The 20,429-nt window shown below is 36.8% G+C and overlaps 4 protein-coding genes across 5 annotated transcripts; 3 read left to right on the top strand and 1 right to left on the bottom strand.

Annotated features, from left to right (window-relative positions):
- On the bottom strand, positions 385 to 3,036 carry LOC18784309 (phytoene synthase 2, chloroplastic). The gene is made up of 5 exons (XM_020560648.1): positions 2,489 to 3,036; positions 1,879 to 1,929; positions 1,390 to 1,562; positions 1,058 to 1,293; positions 385 to 952 (listed from the first exon to the last, which is right to left on the bottom strand). The coding sequence occupies exons 1-5, from the start codon at positions 2,847 to 2,849 to the stop codon at positions 580 to 582; spliced, it is 1,194 nt and encodes a 397-aa protein (XP_020416237.1). The 5' UTR covers positions 2,850 to 3,036; the 3' UTR covers positions 385 to 579.
- LOC18782605 (protein JASON) lies at positions 9,953 to 13,514 on the top strand. 2 transcript variants are annotated; one of them, XM_020558721.1, is made up of 8 exons: positions 9,953 to 10,368; positions 10,747 to 10,795; positions 10,904 to 10,983; positions 11,492 to 11,739; positions 12,081 to 12,282; positions 12,364 to 12,837; positions 12,925 to 13,007; positions 13,086 to 13,514. In XM_020558721.1, exons 1-8 carry the CDS (start codon positions 10,189 to 10,191, stop codon positions 13,192 to 13,194), a joined length of 1,425 nt encoding a protein of 474 aa, XP_020414310.1. In that variant the 5' UTR covers positions 9,953 to 10,188; the 3' UTR covers positions 13,195 to 13,514. The 2 variants fall into 2 exon arrangements, with proteins under 2 accessions (XP_020414310.1, XP_020414309.1); XM_020558720.1 differs by having other exon boundaries at positions 9,954 to 10,368; positions 12,081 to 12,837.
- Positions 13,899 to 16,626, top strand: LOC18782598 (glutathione S-transferase F9). The gene is made up of 3 exons (XM_007215894.2): positions 13,899 to 14,979; positions 15,093 to 15,141; positions 15,812 to 16,626. The coding sequence occupies exons 1-3, from the start codon at positions 14,836 to 14,838 to the stop codon at positions 16,264 to 16,266; spliced, it is 648 nt and encodes a 215-aa protein (XP_007215956.1). The 5' UTR covers positions 13,899 to 14,835; the 3' UTR covers positions 16,267 to 16,626.
- LOC109946244 (glutathione S-transferase F9-like) lies at positions 19,050 to 20,374 on the top strand. The gene is made up of 3 exons (XM_020560337.1): positions 19,050 to 19,341; positions 19,469 to 19,517; positions 19,775 to 20,374. The coding sequence occupies exons 1-3, from the start codon at positions 19,198 to 19,200 to the stop codon at positions 20,224 to 20,226; spliced, it is 645 nt and encodes a 214-aa protein (XP_020415926.1). The 5' UTR covers positions 19,050 to 19,197; the 3' UTR covers positions 20,227 to 20,374.

Genomic DNA, 20,429 nt, shown 5'->3' with positions numbered 1-20,429 from the left:
TTTTTGTTTATCTTATTGATAAAATACTATCGCCGATCTTTAAAAGATAATACTTAAAAATTAAAATGATAATGAACATAACTTTACAAGTGATAGCTCAAAAGTATTATATTGAACTATGCTGAATGAAACCACACAAGGGCTGACTGGACAACACAAAAATTCCTATGTATAAAGCCCACTGCAACCCACAATTTTTTTTCCTTTTTTTTTTTTTTTTTTATACAAGCGATAACGGTGAAGGGGAAAATCCAATTTAGGACCTCATATACAGAGGGTAAAAACTTTTAACCACTTGAGCTACAAGCCCCTTGCAACAACTACTCCACTTTAAAATATCACACTTCTCTTGAGAATTTTATAGAATAGCATCAAACAAGGGTGAGCAAAGAGCAATGTCAGGTTAAGATCCATTGTATTGATGAAATCATGGTGATGAAAGATTTAACAAAATAAAAACTGATATCAAAATTTACATATTTCAACTTGAGACCCAACTTTAACTTGGCTTTGTCTAATATGGTAGGCTAAGAGCTTAGAAATTGTGACCTCTAAATATTATCTAAGTATATATCTAATTCATCTCGACACCAACTGCTTAGTTAATTTAGAGGGTCCTATAACCGCTCTGCCATATGCCACAGGCAATGATACTAACTTCTTTGCTTTCCCAACATAAGCCCTTTTTGTGAAATTGTCATAACCATTTGCTTCAATAGCATCCAGAATCTGCCTGTACAGCAGCAAAGATGCCCACACTGGCCATCTACTAGCTGAGTTGAGTTCTGAAACACCTTTCTCAGCCTCATCAAAAAACATCCTAGCTCTCTTTATTTGGCCCTTCATGAACATTTTCCACTTGTCAGTCACCTTTCCTTGAAAGATGTCATCGTCTGATAGGCCGGCTTGGGCAAGCTCATCTTGTGGGAGATACACTCTTCCTCTCCTGGCACTACAATGATCAATCAATTCAAAGAGTAAGATTTACAAGCTCATAAAAGAATGACCAAATTATTTTGTATGTGACAAAATGATGACACATAAAGAAGAAGCTTACTCTTCTCCAACATCTCTGAGTATATTAGTGAGCTGATTAGCTATTCCAAGGGCCAATGCAGCATTGTAAACAGTCTCTGTTGAAGCCTTTGATTCTGGGCTTATCCCCATTACCGGAACACTCATTAGGCCTACAGTCCCAGCAACATAGTAGCAGTAGAGGTAAAGTTCATCAAAGTTCTGGTATCTTGATTTTATTAAGTCTAATCTCATTCCTTCTACCATGTCTTTGAAGGGCTGTCCAAAGAGAAAATTGGTATGGTAAATCATTGAGTAATTCTAATAGATAAAAGAAATTTTTCAGCTCGATTTTGGATTTGTGGTAGTTAGTACCTGTATATCAACAGGGTATTTGGAGACTGTATCAGATAGAGCAGCATCATACATATCATACGGACGACCTTCGAAAAGATCCGTTAATCTTTTCTCCCATCTGTCAAGAGCTTTGGGTGTGATGTATGAAGCATTTGGTCCATCCACTAGCTCATCTGTCCTTCTGCACCACACTGCAGAAAAAAGAAAGCAATTCTTCATTTAAAAACTGTGCACAAAATTGTTTCCTCGTTTGCAAGCTTTAAAAAGAAGAAGTCAAGTATATTGATGTTAATGTGCAGAAAAAAGGATGTTTTCTTCAAAAGGGCCATGGAGGTCTCAATTGCTCCCTCAGTTGTAAAGGAGCAAAGATACTTAAAGACCATGTATAAGTCAGATTTAAATTGACTATAATTGACTATACAGCAATACTAAGCACAGATTGTGTAATGAACCACAAAAATTACAAGAGAAATAGAATGGGTTTCGAATAAGAATCATTATACCAACCATAAATTGCCCAAACAGCTCGTCGCCGCTCTGGTGTCATGAGTAATGTGCCTGAAAATCACAGAAAGAAACTGATAAGGACATTGCCTTGGAAATTAGTAAGTATCAACATCAAGTTGTAAATTGCATAAATTTTCCCTCCTGCAATATTATGGAATCTGAAGAAGCACATCCTATCTTTAAAGTTTTGATAGTTTAGAATCTAAATCTTCATTACACTACCATAATAGTTATTTCTATATAAGAGACTAATAACCATTAAGATCCTATCCAAAAGAAGGCAAAGAATAGTTTGTATTCAATGATTATTGGGAATCAAGTTCAACTGCTGTCAAATTTCCAAAAGTTCTCATTTCTCCATTTTCATGGCAACCAAATAAATTTCCTCTAGTCAATGATAATGTAAAGTACTTTTTTGGATCCCAAATGTTCACACTACTGCTTGGCAAATAAAAAAAGGAAACAGAATCAAGTGCTGAGTCCACCAGTATATCCAAGAAAATGAGTGGACCCGATTAAAGAAATAAGAAAAAGAGCAGATAAACAAAGACTAAAACAGAACCACAGAGAGAGAGAGAGAGATGAGCTGAAAGCCTGAAACACCTCTTACCCAAGTAAAACGTCTTGGCATATTCAGCACAGACCTCACCACATCGATCATAAGCCTGATTCAACAAATCCCAATTGCTCAGACCATCAGTTTCAATCCGTTCATCCAAGTCCAAAGCTCTCTCCTTGACCCTGCTCTGTTCTCTAACCAAAGCAGCCTGCTTGAGCACCACTTCATAGACCATTTCTTCTGATGATCTTATTGGGTGCGCAACTGCACCTGAGTAAGCTAAAACCCCAGTTGAAAAAGTCAGCCTAGAGCACAGTTTTGACCTCCTTGGGCTACCAATTCTGGGCATGAGACTCAGCAGAGAGTTGGCATTCTCTTTGGGACTAACCACCCAAAGAAGAACACCTGACATCTCAGAAGAAAAGCAAGACTGAGAAAACCCAATTGATCTCTTGCTGTTATCTTGCCTTTTGGGTTCAGCTTTCTTAATGTAAGGCTGTAAGCTGTGAGGTTGAGGCGCTCTTATGGAGAGATTGGAGGGTAAGGCAAGGTTTTGAAAGGGTCGTTGGCAAATGGGTGTCCAGTAGTTTTTTGAGTCTATTGCAATATAAAAAAACTCCCCTCTTTATATTGCTTCCAAAGGCTAATAACGATGTGTGCATGTTACTGAGGAGAGAGAGAAGCCAAATTCAAGGAATATGCTTTGCTATTGCATAGCTGGTCATACATGAAAATATGTGGACAGCGTTTAAAAGACTTGTGTAATTTTCTATCTTCTGAATAGGGTTAGTCTTGAAGGAAGTTGAGGTTCCACCCCAAAACCAATTGGCCATGGGGGGAGTAGCCCAACTCCTTATAAACCCAGGCTAGGTCCCTTAACATTTCAATGTGGGACAAACACTCTCAACACGCCCCCGCACGTGTGGCGAACTTTCAAGCCTAACACGTGGACAACACATATTGAGTGACGTGGGAGCATGTGTGGCCGTTGGGCCCAACACGTGAAGCCTTGCTCTGATACCATGAAGGAAGTTGAGGTTCCACCCCAAAACCAATTGGCAATGGGGGGAGTAACCCAACTCCTTATAAGCCCTTGCTAGGTTTCTCAACTTTCCAATGTGGGACTCTTTACCTTCACATTCTCACACGCCCCCGCACGTGTGGCGAATTTTCAAGCCTAACACGTGGACAACACATTTTGGGTGACGTGGAGCACGTGTGGCCGTTGGGCTTTCACACGTGGGCAACCCGCTCTGATACCATGAAGGAAGTTGAGGTTCCACCCCAAAACCAATTGGCCGTTGGGGGGAGTAGCCCAACTCCTTATAAACCCAGGCTAGGTCCCTTAACATTTCAATGTGGGACAAACACTCTCAACAAGTCTCACTCACCGGCATGGACGAACATGAGTCATCGATCAGTATGAATCATACATTAATCAATGATTCCGAATAACCGCATGAGGGACTAATGCTAACACCGATTTTTTATTTTTGTTTTTGTACTTGACTCATGAATATTCTTTTTCACTTATTATAAAATTGAGAGAACTATTCATTCGAGAGATAATTTTAATTTTTAAGTATTATTAAGCGCTTACTGCTATAAACAGTTGAATTTAGATAAATGATTTAATAGATTATTAGTTTTAACGATTAGAGATTCAATCTAACCATAATTATGGATTACACAAATTTTGTTGCTTGCTTGAGCAGCTTCGATAAAATAGCTATACACTTGATTTTTTTACGCACTTATAAATAGAATTGAGCCTAAAACTCACTCGTAACTCCAAAAAAAAAAAAAATGCTCCTTGTACGGTATTTTGCCTATACCATTGACTTTATTTAGAAAAGTTTATATATGACAACAATGTGCACACTAGCTAGTAGTAACAACAATTTGTGTGGATTCATTATACATATAAATTATGCAAGGATTTCTATTAAATGTATAGGTTAACCAAATGTCTACTCATTAGCTAGAGGTATAGTTGATTTTATTCGAAAAGTATTTCGTCTTATTTACAGTTAAACTATATGTCCATCCTTGGTCCCAATACAAAATGCATTAATATATTGAAGTTATATATATATATATATATATATATAGCTCCACAAGTAGGAAGTAGGAACCAGTCAAGAAAGGCATGTGGGATTCTGAATGAAGCTGAGATTGCATTTTATATTCAAGTCTTTGTCTTTGGAAAGTGACAGGTACCAACAAGGTTATTGCAATTTTACAAGAGAAAAAAAGTGGGTGTGGTGTGGATGAAATTGTTTTAGATCGCCTCTTGATTGTAGGGTACTGTGACTGATGAGAATGGCTTCACCTTCAGCCTAAGTTAGGAGAGAAACTTCCCTACCTCGGTGTTACTGCCCCCTCTTCTTATCGCTCTCCTCATGCAACACCGATATCGGGTAGGGAAGTATTTTTACTAGCTGGGGTAAGGATCCTTAACAGTTTTCGCATAGGTCTTAATGATTCATGAACGAAATGCATGTGAGTGAAGTGATGTATCATTGTATTTGTGTGTGTTTAACTGTCCTGTCTTGTCGACTACTCCCCATTCCCCGCAGCTCTCTACTAATTTAAGCATTTGGTCCTAGTGATTGAAACCTAAGTTTTGGTTTTCACCAAAAAAAAAAGAAAAAAAGAAACCCAAGTTTTGGGTGCCCATATAGTCTAGAGTTGGTTAGATTTTAGTCCCCTTTCGGTGTGATAAGAGTGAACTAACCCTATGAAGGAAGACATGATGTGATGGTCTAGCTAACTTCCTTGACCATTAAAGCAAATTTAATCTTCTTCTCTCTTTTTTTGTCAAGCAATTCGATCTTCTTACACAAGGGACTTCAATTTGATTTGGTCTTCAAATAACTTTGGCCAATAAAGCAAGAGTTAGGCATTCTCCAACTAATTTGGTAACCGTTTTTTCCCCTACTCCTTTATACTCAAATTTTAAGTCCACAACTTTATTAAATTGTTTAAGAATAGTTTAAGTCTATTTTTTTTTCATGGATAACTTTTCTTCATTTAATCCTTTTAAATAAATTCATAATTTAATTTTTTGAACAATGTGACCTAAAAAAAAAATTGAAATTCCACAAATATAATTTTATTTGAGACATGGGTGGGTATTTATAAAGTTTGGAGTGAGTTTTGGGGTTGGATTTGCTTTAGATTAATTAAAAGTATTATTTTGACCGTTGGATTTAAATTTCAGCTGTTGGATTTTTATTTTTATTTTTACGGTTAAAATAGCTTGGATTTAATATGGATTGTTGAAATTTAAAAAATAAAAAAATATGCGCGACTATTGGCGCATGACAACTTCAGCAGCAGGACACCTGGTGCCCATTGATTCCTCCTTGCACATAGAATGCGTCAGCCATGAGTGGGCTCCAACAAAAATCTACATGCATTGGTATTTAGTCCCAAGTTTGAGTCTTTCCAAATTTTGACCCTTTACTTTTCTTGGGTTGAGAGAGAAATTGGGCTATAATTTGAGATTTTTTGGATTTGACTTCATGAATTGGAGATGGCCTTAAAGATGGTAAAAGAATAATGCTAATAGCCGATGGGTTCCCACCATATATGGTACCCCAATTCGAATCCCCTGGCACCCCGTTCGACCCTAATGTACCCACAAAAATAAAAAATAAAAAATAGAAGAATCGTATTAATCGACCAAACTGACGTAATAATGTATATTAAATATGAATTATTTCTACTAAAATATTAATATTGTCAAATCATTTGATATATATCATTGAACATTATGTGAATGTTAGCGCAAAGTAATGAAGTTGATCAGCTGCTTGTATTGTAGGTAGGTATGTTGGAGGAGCAGAGAGGAAGATCCTTCCATGATTCCATATGCTTTTGTTGAGGGCCACCGTCACCTTTGCTTCATCGTTTTGGGTAGCCAGGGTATCTGGACATGTGGTGGTGGTGTAGAAATTCCAAGATGACATTTTGATTTCTTGTTCTCACATGCAAAGGAAATGGTGATGGTTTGGCCTTTCCCATATATAGGGTAGATCTTATCGTAAATATACCACCAACATGGAAAATAATATAATTAATACTCTACACATCATGCATTTTGTATCCCATATAACACATTAAAATGTGTGAATTCAAACTTTGAAATATCTTTGAAATTTTCGAGATGTCGTTTAGAAAAATTATTTTATATTATATATGGTAATATTAAGTGGTTGGCATATTAACACATAAAATACTTTTCAACATTGTAGATAATAATAATGAAATCTTTGGTGTACCGCACATTTAATTATTAGCGGATCCACATAAGTAATAATGAATGCAATTGTCCTTACTACTCATTATTGTTATACATTTATAATATTTTTTTGAAAGAGTTAAGTGTTCGACAAAATGCCTCAAAGAGGTCGAACTAGAGTAGGAAGCTGAGGGTAACTGAGCCAAGTGGTGCGTGGGCACACCTCGTCCCCGTAACGAAAAATTCCTTAACACACAACTGAATTAAATCATATGTTGATTTATTAGCATATGTTTGTAATAGACAAGGATCATAATAACAATGATGAAAAAGTGTGGACAACAAAAATGGAAGTGATAAAATGACTCATAGGTTGTCGATTGTGGATTGTTGTTGTGGCCATGGATCTCCCAACCCCAATCTTTTCGTACACTTTTTGGGTTCTTTTCTGCTGCCATGGAGAATACCACAGGCCCACTGCAATTAAGTTCACCACACACCATGGCCACCATATATTTGCGAAGTGATGGGGAGACAATTTATGGTGCTTTTGGTAAAAGACAACGACCCACTTGGCTTGGCAAACTTTAATTGTATTTTGTACTAGAAAGAACCCAAGTGTGTGTGTGTGTGAGAACAAATTTGGTGGCTGTGAATCGAGTGGTGTTGCTATCTATCACTTGGGTGTGAGTTGAACACAAACGTCATTTTGTTTTGCCTTCTGTCATGTACACTCCCTGGTCACTCATTGTTTTGCCTTTGGCAAAGATTCATTATCTTATGGAAAATGAATTTTCATCTTGCCAAGCCCATACAATCTGTTCTACAAAATGTGTAGTTTTCAAATTTTCTTGTACAATTTCTGCATTTTAGGTTTATTCTTTATGGAATTATCTGTTGCCTCGTAGATGGTACCAAATATTGCCAAACCAATTACGTAATTGCGTCTATATCTGTATCACTTTATAATTTAGCGTCTACATCTGTATCACTTTATAATTTAGCGTCTACATCTGTATCACTTTATAATTTATCTTCGAAAAGAGGTATATGTCGCCCATAAAAAAGGAGTGATGAGATTCACTCTATCCGTTGTAGCAACAACAACTAGGTTTTCCATAGCTAAGTAGATTTTACAATTAGAAACTGGCAAATTAGGAATGGTAGAAGGAAAATTCGAACTTGCAACTTCTTTCTGAGTTGGAAAGAGAAGTACACGGAGGACAAAAATAAGACTTCGCTAGGCCCAACGTTCATAATAATTTGGGTCATGCTAATCTTTCAATGGGCTTGGGCTAGACTACGGTCTAAATTGTGGGCCATTTCCCACATGCCCAGAGACTCATCCTCACTAAGCTCAAGCTATTGGCTCCACATCTCATGGTGCTTTTTGAACTTTTGATAATTACGTCTCATTATTTCGGATCAGTTTTCCAAAGACTTCCATGAAGATTACTTTTATGTTTTCGGTGACATTTGCTTTTCATGTCCTTGTTTCCATGACATGCCACCCCACACAGCAAATTTCACACTCCATACACATCATAAATGGGTTAATATATATATATATATATATATATAACAGATCATTAATCAAAAAAGATTTTCACATTAGACTTGTATGTGTTTCAATTTTGAAATCTAACCTCTTTGTTATTTTTTATTTTTGGAACACTCAATTCGTTCTCCAACACAAAAAACAAAATTTTAACTCCACAAAAAAAGAAAAGAAAAACATAATAAGAGGGTGACCATTTGGCTTCTTAATCTAATTTTGAGAATGCTGGCATTAAATGTCAATGAAAAAAGAAAGTTTTGTTGAAGAATACGTGCGTCTCATAATGCATCAATGGTTAGTATATTCACATTCCCTTATTAAAGGAGAAACTATAAAGAAAAAAGAAGGTAGTGGTTAGAAATATTATGGTCTTATGGGGTGAGTAATTACAGTGTGGTACTTCCAACAAAAAAAAATAGAAGAAATGACAATGTGATACTAAAGTATAGTCACACGTCATAGCTTGTACTCCCCATGTTATAAAATAACTATTCCTTTCTTTTATTTTAGAAATTCTGGGATTACATTAATAATTCAGCAAAAAAAAGTCATTAGCCATAAAGTAACCACAAAGGGCCATTACAATAACAAAGTGATTTAACATTAAGATAATCTGGGCCTCCTCCACTAACGTTCACGCAGGATCAAAGAAACTTTGACATATGCATTCCAATTATGAGTGCAAACTCAAAACAACCAAAAAAAGATAAAGCTTGAAAAAACCAAGCCTTAACAATACAAAGGAAATTCTCGTATAACAGAGGTGGAAAGCTCTCACAAAGGAAATATGAAAATCTCTCACAAAATGTGAGGTGAAAACTACCCAAAAAAAAACAAACCCAAAGAGTCGCGCGCCTTATTCCAAACATGAAGAAACCGCAAAAAAAATGGTGGTAGAGATCCAACATTGAAATGCAAATGGAGATCCGACGCAGAGACACATCTGCTTGTGATGAGTGGAGGAAAATCATAACAAAACAAAGACAAATAGGGGAAACCTTTTGTCTTTGAAAATAGGGGAAGAGAGGAGAAAGGAGGAAGGGGAAATGGAGAGGAGAGGAAGAACAGTGGCTTCCACCTCCCTCAAAGTGAAAAACGCTTTTTGAGAAATAAGGGGCTTATACAGTAACTATACCTAATAGAAAATATCAACATCTCGTCCAACGATATAACATATAATAATTTATGAGAGTTGATTTTTCCATTCTTCTTTTATCCGCTTACACTGTTTGGAATTGTATGTTCCCACTTATCTTTTGTCCACTTACACTTCCTTGTTGAAAATTGTGTGTTATAGTAAAAAGTATTAAAAAAAACAAAAAAGACTGTAAATGGACAAAAAAAAGTGAGAAAATCAACACCCTAAATTATTCTAAGGAAATATTTGCTTTGCCTTTTTTCATTTTTGAAACAAATCAACAATGGCATGGGCAATCTGAATCCATTTTATTTGTTTTATAATCTGAATATATTTTATTTATTAAAAGAGACGACGACAATTTGTACACAGATAGACGTTAACAATTAAACCTGTAATTACAAACATTCTTACTTGAGCATCCATACGCCCTTCCCTTCCATATGCAGTACAATACTCGCGGTTTCTCATATATTGTTTTTCTATTTGGGCCCCAATATTTCTGCCTAATTGCTATATCAGCCCCTCTCGCACCACGTTTCACCACCCACATAGCGAGTATCGAATTCAACGCACTCGATCAAGTACACAAGTCCCCAGGCCCCTCCAATTTGGCGAGGCGTATTTGTTTCCCTCGTTTTGTTTGTTCAAAATTCAAAAACGACCCAACAACTCCATTCATCCTCTCTCTCATCTCTCTCTCTCTCTCTCTCTCTCTCTCTCTCTCTCATTGCATAAATCACCTAAAAAAGAAAACCAAGAAGAAGCTAGGGTTTTATTTTTCATTTTTCTTTTAATTTTCGCAATCGATGTTATGCTCGCTGTTGGACCGTGAATTACGGCTTCTCTGCAGATCGGTGTTGAGGTTTCTTGACAGGTCGGTTTCGGGAGCTATGGGCTGCTTCTTTGGTTGCTTTAGGGTCAAGGACGATCGCCATCTCCGCTCTCGGCCTCACCTAGTCTCCCAATCCTCCCGTAACAATCAGACGGTAAGGTTTCCGTTTGGTTCCTGAGAAATGTTTCGTCTTCTCAGTGTCTGTTCTTACTGTTCTGTGAAGTATTCGAAATTTTGAGAAAATTTGAGGAAATCAGAGTCAATTGAATACTAATTTGTGCTTGATCTTGAATCAGCCTAAGAAAAAAAAAATTGATTATATAAATTTTCAATTTTTAATTTGGTTGCTGAGGATATCATAGAAAATGGAACCAAAAGCATTTCAATTTACTATTTGTTTTGTTCTATTTCGTTTTATTAGCTACCAACAGTCGATTAGTGTTTCTTTTAGTTAGCTTGCAAACAGTGGATGAATGAGTTCTATATAATATAACACTGCTTTCTTGTTTTTCATTTCCTTTATGTTAATCAGGAAGTCGTGATATCTCAAAACCGTTTGTCGTCTCTATTTTCAGCCGAAGGTATATTATTTTATTATTTTTGTAGCATATCAACCTTTTTCTTCTATCTGAGTCATAAATTTTATTGCTGATTTTACTTCTTGTTTGGTTTGCATATAACTCTCAAAGAGAGAGAAGGTTCTCCAAGCAAAGATAGGGAAAGTCCATGTTATGGGTCTCCACAAATTGACAAGGAGCTGAGGAATGAGGTATGAGTTTGGAAGTATTGGAACCATAGTCTTGTGCATTCCAGCTCTTTACTATGGCTTTTCCTTATAAGCAAGAACATTGACAAATTTAATGATCTTTTGTCCTGCGCACAGTGAACTTGAAAATGAATATGGCACTTAAAGATATAGATTATTTAGATGGTAATGCTAAAGAATAACATAATTCGAATCTGACAGGGCCATTTTTGCCAATTAATTTTTTGGGTGTTTTAGTGAAGAAACAACATCAATTCATGTTGCTCCCTTATTGTAATGTGATATACTGCAACAAAGACGTTCTTTTCCAGTATCATGGTGTTTAAGCGGAGAAACAATATCAATTCATGTTGCTTTATAAGTTAGACAATGTGACATTCAATGGAGCTTTAATTCCATTTTTGTAGTAGATTTAATCTCATTTTTACATTTTGCTGGTCACATTTTTGTTTGAATTTCTTATACTGTTGGAAAATATTATTTTACTTATGAACCGCACCTTATTCTGCAGGCCAAGTTTCTTAAAGCTTGTGGTACGTTAGTAGAGACCCCAGTTGAAATTCGGAAGGCGTCTTCAAAGTTAAATGGCTCACCCCACCATGATAGAGGTTCAGAGCCTCCAAAGTTCAACTCATGGCTTCCCAACACATCCATTAAACAACTTCAGCAGGAGGATCAACCAGATCAGCCCCTTACACCTATTAAACTTGGTGAAGAGTGGGGAAAGGGATCACGTCGTTCAGAGCATACACCTAGCAGGTTCTACAACTGTATTGAATGCTTGAAAATTAATAGATTTGCTATTTATAGATGACTTGGGAGATCGTTTGCTAAACCATAATTTCAATCTGACATCGTTTAGCATTGAAATTTTTTTGGGCTTCCATAGGGAAAAATCGGTGCCAATTTGAAATGGTCTGCATAAAATAATTGAGTTTTTTTTTTCTTTTTCTGGTGTAATGATCTGGACTTTCAGGAACCTTTTAGATTTAGTAAACATACTTGATTCGTGGGACGTTTGTCCTTACATTTTAGATTTTATTTCCTTGGAATAGCATAGCTTCTGACACTTGTCCAATTTATTTTGTTTGCAATGGTAGTATGTCGAACCAACAGAATACTGGAGGAATCTCTATCAGCTCTACTGAAGGCAGTGGAATAGTTACTGATTCGACGGTCAAGACTGAGAGTATTTCAACTCCAGATGTCCAGTGCAGGAGCAAGGCTGTTCGTTTTGAATGCGATATCAATACAAATTCCTCCAGAGGTTCTTCATCCGAAAATTATAGCCGGAGTGCGAAGGTATCTGAAACTCCAGGAAAACAGAGCATATCGAAGCCTTCAGTTTATCCAACCCCACTAACTCTGTCTGATGAGATGCAGACACCAGGAACTGTTTTCCCAGCAAACCTGGGAAATTTTCCAAATGGAAAGGCTCGAATCAGGTCCCAGTATGTCTATGCCGTGCAAAACCCCGTAGAGGGCATCTCTCAGTGGAAGTTAATGAAAGACGAAGATACGAACTCACAGGGACTTTCAGGTGAGCTAAGAGAATCTCTTAACCAATCCGGAAATGCAACCCCTATATCAGAAGTGGGGGCAAAAGAAACTTCATCTGGACAAGAGTTCAATGTCGAATCAAGTTTGTCCTCCTGGCTGAAACCAGTAAATCGAGATGACAACAACCAAAACTTTGGTTATGTTCCTGGTCGAACTCGCCATTTTGGAAGAACTCCTGGGGACAGGCCTATCATTGGGCTTGTTGCTACTCACTGGAATGAAGATGAGCCTACTCGTATCTCGCCGAAGTGGTGGGACGGCAACGGGATCCCAAACTCAACTAATAAATACAAGGAGGTATGCCAAAGTGCTTTCTATTTCTTTTTGCAGCCTTGAATCTTTAAAGCAGTGTTCTGAACTCTGAAGTGATATTTTAACTTTCAGGATCAGAAGGTGAGTTGGCATGCGACACCATTTGAGGAGAGGTTAGAGAAGGCATTGTCTGAAGAGAGTTTCATCTCTCAGAGGTATTAAATTGCTCTGGGGTGTGATTTTTGTCTAAAGAAGCATTGATTTGCCTTAACAGCATTTGTTTTTGTATGCAGAAAACACATTGAGGGAAAGCCAATTGTATTTGATGAGACTGAGGAGAGTGATACTGCTCTTTCTCAATTGCAATCTTCATCCCAGCCAAAATCAGTGGTTTCATTCTGATGAAAAGATGGTGGTTTTATCCCATTTTGTTGCTTGTGTTACATGAGTTTTGTTGTTGAGGAAGTTAAGCTCATTAAAACTATAAATTTGAAGTTTGGCTCTTCGGGGTTTGGGGCAACTTCTTGATTGGCTTGCATCAAGCAAGCCACTGAACGATTAAAGCGGATTCTGGAAATTTTATTACTGTGTCAATATAGTCATGCTGGCAGCATCCTAAGCTGCTTAGAATGTACAGAATTATTGGAAATCATATCTCAGTGTTTTGGACTATTTATTTATGCTTCAATCTCTATTGCTGTCATTCTCTGTTCATTTGAAAACATTGCAGTTTGTGAGTAACTATAGTGTAGTGCGGAGCATGGTTATGTTTACGTGTTATAATATAAGTGGTATAACTCGTTTATGTAAGGAGTATTGATATTATATGTGATTAGAGTAAATATTCTTAATCACTTAAACTACAAACTCTTTGCACCACATGGTTGTATTTTGGTATCATAATAATTTTTCGGAATTTGGGTGTTCTGAAGACAAAATATTTGATGTGGTTGTCACCCAACTCAGGCCCCATCGAAACCCAGAAAATATGGATTGGGTTGGGCTCGGACAACCTAGGTCCACTAAATAGGCCCAAATTACATAACACTGCAGCCCTAAAACCCAGAAGAAAAAGAAAAAACTGAAATATAAATGGAAGCTTCCGGTCGGCGTTATGCAGAAGGGCGCGAGTGGAGCGGCTGCTGGGTTGTGAGAAAAAGAGTTCAGAGGAATGCTTTGCTCGAAGCGGCATTTAATCAAACACCGTGTAGACACGAAAATAACTGAGGGGACCGTGATTTCCCATACAATTTTATAGTTTTCAATCTGAATGCGTTTGGTTACTTTGCTGCTCGTATGACATCTCCTCTGTCTCTCTTTCTCTCCCCACTCTGCCCACCTCGAACCCTCGGGGCCTTATGATGATGTCTGAAGGCTCCACTTCGCTTTGAATAGTTTTTTTCTTTAGGTTTGAATAATTTATTTTTTCGTATTTTTTCGTATTTTTTGTTCCATGATTTATGTTCTTGTTGGTTTTTATTTTCTTCAGTAACCATGAAATTTTTACAATTTATTTTGAATTTTCATATAAGACAGTGCCTGTGATGTAAGGGTTTTCTATGCTAGCTGGGTTTAGAATGGCTTTAAATTTCAAAGACCAATTTTTTGACATAGTCATTTAATATAATTTATACAGAGTTGAGGTAGAAAAAAATATTAGAAGGTGATGATCACTTTAAACTTTCAATGGTTTTGATGATATAATCCTCGTTGAATGCATTTATTCTGGAGACTATAGGTACCTTGGTCCTTGGTGTCCCTATAAACCAGAGATAACTGTAGATAGGCCACCATTTGACTGGCTTGCCCCAGTCAAGGATAATTAAATTTCTACTGCCCCTTATGATGATGAGCTAAGAGCTTATCAAAGCAAAAGAACTAGTGACCAAAGGCAAATTGGATACCTGTTTTTCAGTAAAGAAATGCATTCTTCTGAGAGATAGAGGAAGAGCTAGAGAGTCTATATAAGAACTGGGTACCAAAAGCTGTTCTGCACGGACACTTTGTAAGTTCGTTGTTTTTTCAATTTTCAAAAGAATCAGAATGGTGGTAAAGGTGTATGGCCCTTTCTATGCTTCACCTAAGCGTGTGCTAGTGTGCCTTGTTGAGAAGGAGATTGAATTTGAGACCAGCCCCATTGATCTCTTCAAGGGAGAGCACAAAGACCCTGAATTCCTCAAATTGCAGGTTAGTTTTAGCTATTAATTTTCAATTGTTAATTGTGATTGCTCTACTCATACTTCTCTTTGGAAATTATGTATATATATATGATCTTTGCATTGTTTTGTCTTTACATGTAGCCCTTTGGACAAGTTCCTGTCATTCAAGATGGGGATTACACTTTATATGGTATGCTGCTTTTTTAAATTTATATTAACATTCACTGACTTTAATCCATTTTTGCTTGCTCTCATGATAAATATTAAGTCGTTCAATAATAATGTTCTTGTGTTTTCTTTGTTAGATATATGTTGAAAATTCTGACAAGGGTTAGCATAGTTGAAATTTTCTATTTCTAAACAGTCTGGGATGTGATGTTCTTAACTTATAACAACGTTGATGAAAACCACTTCGATCATGCAGATTTTCATTTGAAGTTGAATGTGTTTCAGATTAGAAGCCTGATAACAAAGTTGCCGGGGTATTAGTATACACCCTGGTAATTATGTAGTATGTATTTACTTTGCTTTGAACTTTTGGGATGAATTTCCTAAATCTGCAAAGCTTTTCAGTCATTACAGCAGGATATATAATATTTGGACATGTTTTCTATGGGTAAGACTTGACTATATAATATCAAAGGCTAGAGTACAACTACATATGGCATTACATTTTGGGGCTTTACTTCAGTTCTTTATTTAAAATTGTGCGCAACATCCAGCAAACATTGGAATGTTTCGGGAGAGAGAAATTTATGCAAATTGTTCCATGACAAACTTGTTATCTGGATTTATTTTGTCTGCATCAATGTAATGATCTAACAAGTTCTTTGATAAAATTGTCAAAATTTGATATGCAGAATCGCGCGCAATCATAAGGTACTATGCAGAAAAATACAAGTCCCAAGGGACTGATTTGCTGGGAAAGACAATTGAGGAAAGAGGTCTTGTGGAACAATGGCTAGAGGTTGAAGCAAGCAACTATCACCCACCACTCGACAACTTAGTTATTCAGATTTTGTTTGCCCCAGAATTGGGTCTTCCTTCGGACCCGAAGATCATTCAGGAGAGTGAAGAAAAGCTTGGCAAGGTGTTGGACGTTTACGAGGAGAGGCTGTCGAAGAGCAAGTATTTGGCTGGTGATTTTTTCAGCCTTGCTGATCTTAGCCACCTTCCATTCACCTACTACTTGGCAAATAGTATGGAGAAGGAGTATATGATAAAGGACAGAAAGCATGTCTCTGCTTGGTGGGATGATATTAGCAACAGACCTTCTTGGAAGAAGGTCCTCCAGCAGTTTGGTGCCCCATTTTAAGGTATGGGAAGAAATTTTTGCATGCAACCAGTGTATACAATGTGTATCGTAATAATTTGTCACGTGAACGACATGTGAGGGAATTATTGTTGGAGGAACGTTGGATTCACTGGTTGTACACAAGAATTCTTTTGCCTTGGGGCTTTGGCCAAAATAAATAATCAAAAGTACTTGTGGGAATAAGAAGCTCCGCCCCTTGTAATTTGCTCTCTCTTAGGACTTAAAAAAGCATTCTTGCTGGATCTGTAATCCATTCCGGGTGTACAAGTGGATTAATATGATGGAGTTGGAAAGGTTTTGTTTGTTAAAGGCAGTAGTTATTTCTCCTCTTGTATAATCCAAACTTTTTTAATTTTTTAATTTTTGGATACAAGCATTATTGGGGAAGGAAAATCGAACTTAGGACCTCAAGTGTAGAGATAAATGCTCTTAGAGCGGTTTCACCGGAGAGACCGAGCCCAAGGCTGGGGGGGGGGCCGAAAAAAAAATTCGTTCCAGCGGGGAGCCCAGGCCCGGGTTGCGTGTGGGACCCACCAACTCGGGCTGGCCCGAGGGCCAGTTCAGCCCGCATTCGAAACCCAGGCTGATGACGTCACGGCTTGCGTCAGCGTGACGTCATCGCCCAGTATTAAATTTTTTTAAAAAAAAATTCTTAAAAAGTCAGATTTTTTCTTCTATAAATACCTTTCAATACCAATCCTCTTACATTTTCTTTTACTTCTACCATTATTCACTCTTTATACTCAACATTTTCCTCTCTATACCTTATTTCCATTTTCAACAAGTTTACATTCATTTATTTTTATATTACTCCATTTACTTAAGTTTACAATGTAAATAAGGAAGTACCCCCCATTTGGATTCAAATAAAAATACTAGAAAATCAAATTCCCACCAAATCAAAATATGAAAAATCGGTTTTAGTGCAAAATACAATTTAGGCTAAAAATGATGGCTCATTAAGTCAATATATACTTCATATTAAAATCCCATAAAATCAAGTTTTCTTATTTGATGTGTAAGGAATAAAAGCCGCCAAAAATTATCTTGAGAAAATGATTATTCCGAAAAACCATTTTTCATACTTAGCCAATATTGCACCTCCACTAAAAAAATTATGGGTCCGCCCGTGTCTATAAATACCAACCAATACTCTTCACTTTTAACATAAAATCCTCATACTTTTTTTTTTCTATAAATACCAACCAATACAACTAATAAAATAAAATCTTATCCGATATGAATAGTATTGACACGTAGGAACCCAAAAATCTTATCCGAAAATATTATCCAAATTAATTATTTAAGTAAAAAAAAGTTGTGAAAAAACAAAAAAATGAATAGTAATTGCCCTTAGCCATGGCAATAGGTGGAAACACAAAATACTATTTGCAAGGGCAATCACTATTCATGTGAATAGTGACTGCCCTACCTCCCTCTTTGCCATGGCTAAAGGCAAATGGGTGGAGTTACTCTTAATCACTTGAACTACAAGCTTTTTGTTAGACAATGGTAGGTTTTTGAACCAATATTTAGATTAAGGTATGGGTGTGGTGAGTAATTTGAGTGCATGATTAATGGCTTGGTATAATTCATATTTTTGGGTTGAGCCTGGACTTTAGAAAGGTTGGTGGCTTACTACTGACTACTGAGCACTGAGAAGCAATCTGTCAGTTTGGGCCTAAACTGGTTTCTGTCTTTGAATAGCCTGCAAAAAGATCATAGATCTTTGCAACTGATTTATCAACCTTTTAATAAATTTAGGTTTTAGCCACAAAAAAATCTTTTATTTTTGAAAAAAATAAATTTTTTTTTTAAAAAGACAAAAAAACTCCTCAATTTTCAAACCAAAGACATGCACATGTAGAGGATTTCTTAAGAAATCCATAAATAAATAAGGGTATTTTTGTCCATTTTGAATTCTTTTAAAAATATCTCTCTCCTTTTTTTTGTCCCTTTTTTTTCCTCTAACAAATTGAACAAATTTACAATGGATTTTTATGAGTTATTCCCTCGTAATTACCTAAAAAAATAAATTGTAGATTATAGATATGAGCGAGGCTCATTGATCAAAGTAGTGCTTCTATTCCCATGCAAGTTTGATTGTCATTTATCATAATTTAGACTATTGAAGACGGTTGAGAGGCCCATACATATCACTCATTTGAACTTTGGCATCTCGTATTAGTGAATGTGCCCAAGCTACCCATACAAGATATTCAATCAGAATCCAAAAATATTTGGTTCAGTAGCACATTGTTTTCATGCTATTTGGGTTGGTGAATACAAAACACAATGTTTTCATGCTACATTTGATTTGGAGCATACAAAACGCATTGTTCTCATACAATTTCAGAACCTCACTTGAGTGCATGAATGGCATGGTGGCACATGCATTCTGAACCCCTTTGGCACTTTTTTTAATTGCTCACGCAATGCACAGCAGCCTAAATAGAACTATGATGTCAAAGGCTACCATAATGAAAAATATTTTCCTCCTTACTATATAAATAGAGTCTATATATTCTTGTCAATAATGTGACGCGTGTATAATGTGATGTGTGTATAATTTTTGTTTTTGTTTTGTGTTTTTAATGAATTATCTCATTTCGGAGGGGACAAGCAGTATCCACTCATAATTGTCTTTTACCTGTTAAAGAATTATCTTCATGTGACCGCCTACCTACTACTCACTAGCTACTCACAGCCTTCAAAAAAGAAAAGAACAAAAAATCTGAGTGCGCAAAAAATCTTATGAGTTTATCTGTTTTGGAGTGCAGAGGGCAATTATTGGACCACTAGGCATGAGCATATCACACCTTAAAGCATGAGCATATCACACCTTAACTACTATAAGAACTAAGAAACCAAAATCTAGGGTACTCTGCAGACCGAGATCTAAATACTTGGTTTCTCGCTGAAACAGTAAGAATGGTGGTAAAGGTGTATGGCGCTGCCTATGCTTCCCCGAAGCGTGTGCTGGTGTGTCTTGTTGAGAAAGAGGTCGACTTTGAGACCATTCCCATTGATCTCTTCAAGGGAGAGCACAAACACCCTGAATTTCTCAAATTGCAGGTCACCTTTTGCTATTAATTCAATCTTTTGTGATTGTTTCTGCTCATCATCTCTTTGGAAATCATATTTATCATCTGTATATATGACGGTTGATCTTAATTTGTATTGCTTTTGTCTTTAAATGTAGCCCTTTGGAACAGTTCCTCTCATTCAAGATGGGGATTATACTTTATATGGTATGCTAAATCTTTAATTTTGGGATCAAAGTTAGCGTTACATTTCATTTTTCTTCATCTTTTAGCATACCATTTTGTGGGTTTGCTTCAATTCATCATTTGAATCTCTGTAGAGCATCAAATTGGGATTGTACTGTTTGGGAAGTAAGAAAGTTTTGAAATTTTTTTCTTTGACAATAGTGTTCACTGGTTTCTTATCAGCATCATCAACATAATGATCTAACAAGTTCTTTGATAAAACTGTCTTTAATCCGCAGAATCACGCGCAATCATAAGGTACTATGCCGAAAAATACAAGTCTCAAGGGACTGCTTTGCTAGGGAAGACAATTGAGGAAAGAGGGCTAGTTGAGCAATGGCTAGAGGTTGAAGCACACAACTTCCACCCACCACTCAACAACTTAGTCCTTCACATTTTGTTTGCCTCAGCATTGGGTTTTCCTTCAGATCCCAAGGTCATTCAAGAGAGTGAAGAAAAGCTAGGGAAGGTGTTGGACATTTATGAGGAGAGGCTGTCAAAGAGCAAGTACTTAGCTGGTGATTTCTTCAGCCTTGCTGATCTTAGCCACCTTCCATTTACTCAGTATATGGTGACTCTTTTGGGGAAGGAGTATCTGATAAAGGACAGAAAGCATGTCTCTGCTTGGTGGAATGATATTAGCAACAGACCATCTTGGAAGAAGGTCCTCGAGTTTGGTACCCCATTTTAGGGCAGATGTATTTTTGCATACAGCCGGTGCATACAATGTTTTTCGCTTAGTCATGTCATGTGAACGTTAGTATGTATGAATTTCTGTACCTTGGGCTTGGGCTTGGGCTTGGGCAAAAATAAATAATCAAAACTACTTGTAAGAATAATGATGTGCTATGTCCTTCATCATTTGCTTTCTCTCTTGGCACATGGTAAAGTATT

This window comes from Prunus persica, chromosome G3, assembly GCF_000346465.2.
Source record: "Prunus persica cultivar Lovell chromosome G3, Prunus_persica_NCBIv2, whole genome shotgun sequence".
Taxonomy (NCBI): Eukaryota; Viridiplantae; Streptophyta; class Magnoliopsida; order Rosales; family Rosaceae; genus Prunus; species Prunus persica.
Note: the sequence above shows the minus strand (reverse complement) of the source record. Positions and strands in the feature narration are given on the sequence as shown.

Coding starts and splice junctions, on each gene's coding strand:
- LOC18784309 (XM_020560648.1), bottom strand. CDS start 2,849: ATGTCAGGTGTTCTTCTTTGGGTGGTTAGTCCCAAAGAGAATGCCAAC. Junction 1,930..2,488: donor TGCCAAGACGTTTTACTTGG/GTAAGAGGTGTT, acceptor TGTGATTTTCAG/GCACATTACTCATGACACCA. Junction 1,294..1,389: donor AATACCCTGTTGATATACAG/GTACTAACTACC, acceptor CTCTTTGGACAG/CCCTTCAAAGACATGGTAGA.
- LOC18782605 (XM_020558720.1), top strand. CDS start 10,189: ATGTTATGCTCGCTGTTGGACCGTGAATTACGGCTTCTCTGCAGATCG. Junction 10,984..11,491: donor ACAAGGAGCTGAGGAATGAG/GTATGAGTTTGG, acceptor CTTATTCTGCAG/GCCAAGTTTCTTAAAGCTTG. Junction 12,838..12,924: donor CAACTAATAAATACAAGGAG/GTATGCCAAAGT, acceptor TTTAACTTTCAG/GATCAGAAGGTGAGTTGGCA.
- LOC18782598 (XM_007215894.2), top strand. CDS start 14,836: ATGGTGGTAAAGGTGTATGGCCCTTTCTATGCTTCACCTAAGCGTGTG. Junction 14,980..15,092: donor CTGAATTCCTCAAATTGCAG/GTTAGTTTTAGC, acceptor CTTTACATGTAG/CCCTTTGGACAAGTTCCTGT. Junction 15,142..15,811: donor TGGGGATTACACTTTATATG/GTATGCTGCTTT, acceptor TTTGATATGCAG/AATCGCGCGCAATCATAAGG.
- LOC109946244 (XM_020560337.1), top strand. CDS start 19,198: ATGGTGGTAAAGGTGTATGGCGCTGCCTATGCTTCCCCGAAGCGTGTG. Junction 19,342..19,468: donor CTGAATTTCTCAAATTGCAG/GTCACCTTTTGC, acceptor CTTTAAATGTAG/CCCTTTGGAACAGTTCCTCT. Junction 19,518..19,774: donor TGGGGATTATACTTTATATG/GTATGCTAAATC, acceptor TTTAATCCGCAG/AATCACGCGCAATCATAAGG.